Raw genomic sequence first — 7,171 nt, forward strand, 5'->3', positions numbered from 1 at the left:
TTACTAACTGTATATCTAAAGACCTGAAATAATACATACTTATTTATTTTAGTTACTGTATTTGAGTTGAAATAAATACACTGCCTTTGCTTCCATTAGTTTTTAGAATAATGAAGAATTTTGTAAAATAAATCTTGTCATTATTAAGCTGGTGTTTGGAACATAAATAAATCAAAGAAATTTTGATGGACAATTCTACTATAGAATTCTGTTGTGTCTGGGGAGAGTCATTTTCTTGTTGTGCCTTATAATGTGACACACTCACTGGTAAAATTTCCACTCTTTTCTTATTTTTATTTTCCTAAAATTTTCATTGCATCTTGCAACCTTTTAGGAAAATAAAAATAAGAAATAAGTGGAAATTTTACCAGTGAGTGTGTTACATTATAAGGCACAAAAAGAAAATGACTGTCCCCAGACACAACAGAATATGCTTCAACACACAAACTCTTAAAAAGAATCTTGCAAACCAAATCCAAAAATGAAATCTACTATAGAAGTTTATGCATTTGTCTTGCAAGATTAAATCATTTTAATATAAGAAATTTATGTCATAGGACCAGGAGCAGCTTCAGGTGGGTTCATGTCAAGAGGTTCAAGATTCAAAAGAGTGTGAATATATTTAACTCTTGTTGGTCTTGAATGAGTGTTCAATATTTAGCCACATTTAATGTGTTATGTGATGCAAAGTTTAATGTTTCATGGGGCATCTTGAAAACAAAAGGTAACTTTTGGTGATAATTTGGCTTCGATGGGGGTTAGCATATATGATTTTCAAGTTTACAAAAGCAGGGGCATTTGTCTTAGGGTTAACACAGAGGGAGGAGGACATGATCGGAGAATGGATCAAGATAACTGGAATGTATATGTGTGTTGCAGGTGAGTAGACAGACAGACAGACAGATTGATGGATGGAAAAGGGACAGAAAATAGTAGAGGAGTGTTTCTTGCTTCAGTCAAATATAACATTCATGAAAATGCAGCAGCTTGTTTCAAATGATTGGTAAATCTTGGAGTTTGATTTAAATGACACACATTGAGACACAAGAAATCCTGTTTGACAGGTAAGGAAAGAGGAGCAATAAGCAGTAAAAATTCATCGACCCCCCAAAAACATAAGGACAATATAATTAAACAAATGAAATCGTGAAATGCTTAAGGATGTAATTACATCTTAACAATGAAATAACCTACTTATGCGACAAAATATTTACTAGCTCACAGTTAAGTCAAGGTGAGTTAACCTACAACTCAGAAATAAATATACATTTGTTTTTAAGGCAAAAAATAAAATTTATGAAAATAAAAATAAAATACAAACGGGACATGAATAATGCAGGATATTACAAGAACAAAATGATTATTTGAACTGTTTGGAAATGGCTGATTTGGTGGGGTTTTTTTAAAATTCACTCATTTGTGGTTTTTGTTTTATTTTTGTTTTCATTTTGTTCAAATATTGTTTTGTTTTTTTTCTTGTCTATAATAATCATGGAGGACGAGAACAAGGAAGAATTAAATTAAAAGGCAACAAATATAAAACAATTTTCAATCAGTATAAACACAAAATAAATAGTTTGTTTGTTTGAGTTGGTAAATTAAGTTAAGAGTACTTACAGGGTTTTATAGTTAATAAAAATGTCACAAGTAAATTGAGCGGTTTTCAGAATGCATTTGAAATGCAGAGAAGGCACAAAGCCAACAATTCTATTAAAGGGAAAGGATTATGGGGAGGTGGGGAAGGGATAATGAAGTTATGCGATCCTCGTACCTGTACCAAGGATACTAAGTGACAAAATAACTGATGTGAAATGGCAACAACCAGGAATCAAATTTAGTTTCAGGTGATTGATACTCTACCTTTTCAACACTGGACTAATTTGGGAGTTGGAGTGAAAAAATACATAGCCATCAGTACAAGGTAGATTAAGAGGAGGGCTGATCCTTGGAAATAGTTACTGCGTCCATCTTGCAGTGTGTAGTTCATGACGATTACCGAGAAGATCACAGAAAACATATGAACATCACTGAAGATCATGTAGAGTTTGAAGGAATAGATGAGATCAATGAGAATTAATATGGGCACCTGCAGGAGACAACACTGAATGGCAGTGTTCATTGCAATCTCTATTCCCATGGCAACATTATTTTGTAATGCAAACTGGATACCGTTAACAATCTCTGGCAATTCAGGTAGAACTGCAATCAAGGTGACTCCGATAAAGTATTCAGATATGTGCAATGACTGCATCAGTGGTTGGATGTTATTGGCCATGATATCAGCAAGAAGAGATATGAGAGCTGTACAGGCGAACAAAATAAAGATACACTTCAGCCGGGACCACTGAGGAGAACCATGTCGGTGAGAACGATGGGACGAACCTTCTTCAGCCATCTGATTGTAGAAGTCATGGTATACGTGGCCAAAATGTGTTTTCATGCTGAAGATTAACCCAATGAAGTAAGAAATTGGAAGCAAAAGGGCACATGTATAGACAAGAGGCTGGATGTGGTTGTCATAGAGAGTTGTGTCACCATCTAAGCCAAACAAAGACTGGCTGCATTCCGAACACTGCATACCGACAGAACCATTTGAGATCGTGCTCGAAGTACTGTTAATAGGAATCCAAGGTTCGACCTTCTCACACTTGGAACAATGGAGATCGCCATAGATAGCTGAAAACAAAGTCGGTGCAAAAACACCAGCAACTGACACAAACAGCAAGGAAGCCCCGACGCTTGTAGAACGGGGATTAAATCTTTGCGTTTGATATTTGAGACCACCAATCACCATGCACAAACCGGGGATTAACAACATAGTGGCCAATATGGTACCAGCTACGGCAGACTTGACCAGTTCTGGATAACAAGCGGAATTTTGCTCCTGCCCCTTCTTGAGAGTGATTACGTAGAGTATAACTTCAACAATGGATCCGAAAGTAGCATTTAGTAAAGCTCCGACAGCGAAACTGCTCTGAGCTGATATGCTGGTGATGCCGGCGCCTATGTAATAGGTGAGCGGCACGATACCAAACAATGCCATAAGGCATTTTACCACGGGGGAGATCTTTTCTTGAGTATCGGCTAATCCCAAAACTAAAGCTGCAATAACAAATAGCAACAAATTAACAAGAATAACATTCATACCGTCCACAGCATATTTGTAATAATAAATGTTCACTGATTGATGCGTGTACATGATAATTTCACCGTTCTGTTTCTTGCTGTTTGAAGGCATCACGTTCGAATTACAGACGTCCACTTGTTCCGGAGGTAGGAAGAACAGTTTTTGAATAGTTTTGATATTTATTTTAGCAATAGGTATGGTCACTACAAGCAACCAGGTAACGATAACTATTACAGAATGGCAAACGAATAAAACAGGCACTGCGATAATTAACCACAAATAGGTTTTCGGTTTAGTCCAGTACCTCCAGCGCTCTCGACTTAGTTGTTGGGCAGAAAAACTATTTGAAAGAAGGCTCGTTCTCTCATCACTTTCTTGATAGTTTTCGGACAACTGTGAAGCAGTTACTTCACAAACTTCATCAGAATGTTCTAAAGGAGGAGGTGTATCCACTAAGTGTACAAAATAGCCAAACGGCCACAAAAAATAACGGGCCATCTTCATGCAGAAAAAGCCATATGATCGTCCGAAATATGTTAGAAACATGACTATCGAAGCTATAACATAGACTAAAGAAAGCCACCATCCGATTAACAAAACATAAATTACATTGGTGGGTCTCAACGTTGATACCCGCACGGGTAGACTCGGTTTGTTTACATCGGAGTAAAGATTTTGAACTATTTCGGAACGATTTTCGACAGGCCTCGTAGAAATATGACTCTTCCATTTTTTAAAACCAAACAAGTAATTATTTGTAATTCTATGCGCTTCTACATCATTTGGGACAATGATGAAAGCTTCATCTGTAGAATGCGATGTATGAAATTCATTATTCATCATATTCCCATGTCCAGTCGGACTAGGAGGGGCACTTCTATGATGTGTTATCGGATTGGATTTTTCTCCGGCCAGAAATGCAACTTCGAAATCTTCATCGATATCCATGGTAAAACGATTCTTTTTTCTTTTTTTTTTTTCAGCGGCTTTGATTTGATGTCAACCAAAAATAAATAAATCCCCAGAAGGTTAATCCGGTAGAAAATGAAAAGATAGAGTTTATCAACTAAATTGACTTCACAGCCTTACTTACGGTCGGTAGTTGGTCCAAAATCTGGAAGTATTTCTCATAAGAAAATAAGTCGCTCATTGCAGTGAGAGGTTTCAGTGGAACAAAACAGTGAAGAGAGGCGGGTCCCGTTCCTCTCCATTCATTGAAAGTGAAACTGACGAACCGTCGACGACTGCATCATGTGACCAGAAACCAAAGTGGGTCGCCAACGACAATGGAATGTTGAAGATATCTTAATCAGCTAAAATTATTTCATAGAATATATATATATAGCATTCATACTGTTTTATTTTTTATTTTTTTATACAGTTCTATTTTTTAAGTGGGAGATTATAAAATGTAAAAAAACAAAAATCTGTAATTGGATATTTAGTCAGTCTAAGTCTAGTATTTACGACAACCGTAAACCGGATGTAACTAAAACTAAACACACCCACATGGCTTCGGTTGTGAAAGGATTTGGGCTTCGTTGAGTATTAACTGTTGCATTTAACAGCTCCCACACACACACACGTACACTTATATATATATATATATTAATGTTTGTTTTTTGTGTTTTGTTATATATAAAAACAATTTAACAATAAACTGAAGGATTACTTAATACTTTTTCATAAAGAACATATTACTTATTAGAGCGACCGACTCGGAAAGAACGAGTACATTTCACTATTCAGAATAAACAGATTTATATTGATTTTGCTACTATATATATATATCGAAGCCAAACCAACACATCCTGTTCAGTAAATTTATGAAGCGAAATTATCGACAGACAGACAGACAGATAGATAGATAGATAGATAGATAGATAGATAGATAGAAAGGCAGACAGACAGATAGATAGATAGATAGATAGATAGATAGATAGATACATAGATAGATAGATAGATAGATAGATAGATAGATAGATAGATAGATAGACAGACAGAGATAGATAGATATGTTTCTTTATTAGCCACACAGGGCTGCACACAGACAGGACAAAATTACAAGGTAGAGCTTTTCTTTTGGGGGTAAAAGAAGGGGGTTTGGTTTTCGATCAAAAGGGATCGTCAATGGAAAGAAAGAGGACAAAAAAAGGGGGGGGGTAAAATAAAATAAAAAAAAATTTTTTTAAGGGGTGGGGAGGAAAAAAAATTTGATCAATAGGGATCGTTATCACAGAAATGTCAATATGAAGTGTAAAGGGGAGGACAGGTGAGGTTTACCCGTGGAAAGAAAAGCCTACGGAAAAGACCACGGTAACCTCGGTCAATGAAGTCACATAGATAGATAGATAGATAGATAGATAGATAGATAGATAGATAGATAGATAGATAGATAGATATGTTGATGCAAACAGAAAAAAAAAGAACTCAAAATATGAATATATGTATATTTTTATTGATATTTAGCAGAAGTAACAGAGTGACTCAAAATGCGAGAGTTTCAAGCGTTACCTATTAAGTGTCACCGTACGAAACACACGGACCTTGAGTCACTGTTACTACTGCTAAATATTAAAGAGTTGGTGAAGTTTTCACGTCCTTTTATGCCTTTTTTTTATGTAGAAATATTCACAATTAAGACACTTTTTTTTTTGTAAATAAGCGAAAAAAATTTTTTTTATATGATGGTTGGGAACATAATATAGAAATTACTAATGTTTCCAGGGTTTTAAGTGGAAACTTCATTTTTAACCACTGCCCTTGGTTTTTTAATTTCTTCGGTCATGCCCATCTCATCTGCGCGTGTTCATTTTATCTTTTCAACAAATGTCAGTTTTTTTGTTTTTTTCACGCCGCAATTATATATATATATATATATATATATATATATAGAAATTCGGGGTGAGTACTTGATAATTGTAAGCACCTGTATATACCGTTTGGTGGTGTAGGTGGTGGAGTAAGTTAGGCATCATGTTTTTATTTTGATTAACTATATATATATATATATATATATACAGACAGACACACACGCACACATAGATATATATATATATATAATATATATATATATATATATAGAGAGAGAGAGAGAGAGAGGTAGGTAGGTAGGTAGGTAGGTAGATAGAGAGAGAGGGGGGAGGGAGGGATGGACGGACGGGGGAAACTTTTCAATAGAAAACATTCTTATCTATTTATCAATCTATCTATCTTTCTATCTATCTATCTATCTATCTATCTATCTATCTATCTATCTATCTATCAATCTATCTATCTATGTGTGCGCGCGTACACACATTACTTTTGTCTATTTTATATGGGTTTTTGTCATTGGACTGCGGCCATTCTGAGCCCTACCTTCAAAAGTTTAGCTGATCATATCTGCCCCAGTTCTTATTTGAGTCTGAAACATTTATTGATGCCTATTTAACAAACTGCTAATTTACCGGACGTAAACGAAATCAGTTTTAAGTAACGTAAACTTCTCTCTCTCTCTGCATATATGTGTGAGTGTGGCTTTTATATTTATAGTCTGTTTGTGTATGTGTGTATGTATACATACATATATATGATTATATGTTTATATATTAATAATGGTATGCATGCATGTGCGTATGTATGCACTAGCAGCATAATGGGGGTGGCGGTAAGGGCGGTTCGCCCCGGGCTGCACTTTCAAAGGGGCGGTACTTTTGGACCTGCAGTAGGCAATACGTGCTTTTTGTGGGATCCGGTTGCGGCATACACTGTAGCTACGCTAGTGTATGTATTATGTTACAAATGTACTTATGTGTAGTGGATCCTGAAGAGGATTCGATCCACCATAGCCAAATTTGGCAATCTTTCGTCTCTAGTAGACCTTTCCGTCGATTTCCGTAAAAAACTTCTTTTTTTTTACATATGGGCTTGCGGGAACTTTTGAAGTAATGAGAGCGAAAGAGACTAAGAGAAAGCGATTGTATGACGAGGGAAGTTCTTTTGAAGTTACCGTGCATGGAAAGTATTGATGTACATGTGTGTGTGTGTGTTTGATGGGGTGTG

At 35.8% G+C, this 7,171-nt stretch overlaps 1 protein-coding gene across 1 annotated transcript; it reads right to left on the minus strand.

Annotated features, from left to right (window-relative positions):
* Window positions 1–1,258: 1,258 nt before the first annotated feature.
* On the minus strand, window positions 1,259–4,388 carry LOC115210996 (low affinity vacuolar monovalent cation/H(+) antiporter-like). The gene has a single exon (XM_029779832.2). The coding sequence runs from the start codon at window positions 4,073–4,075 to the stop codon at window positions 1,865–1,867; it is 2,211 nt and encodes a 736-aa protein (XP_029635692.1). The 5' UTR covers window positions 4,076–4,388; the 3' UTR covers window positions 1,259–1,864.
* Between the last annotated feature and the right edge of the window lie 2,783 nt (window positions 4,389–7,171).

Source organism: Octopus sinensis, linkage group LG4, assembly GCF_006345805.1.
Source record: "Octopus sinensis linkage group LG4, ASM634580v1, whole genome shotgun sequence".
NCBI lineage: Eukaryota > Metazoa > Mollusca > Cephalopoda > Octopoda > Octopodidae > Octopus > Octopus sinensis.

Excerpts from the sequence above, each read along its gene's own strand:
- LOC115210996 (XM_029779832.2), bottom strand. The coding sequence starts at position 4,075 with ATGGATATCGATGAAGATTTCGAAGTTGCATTTCTGGCCGGAGAAAAA.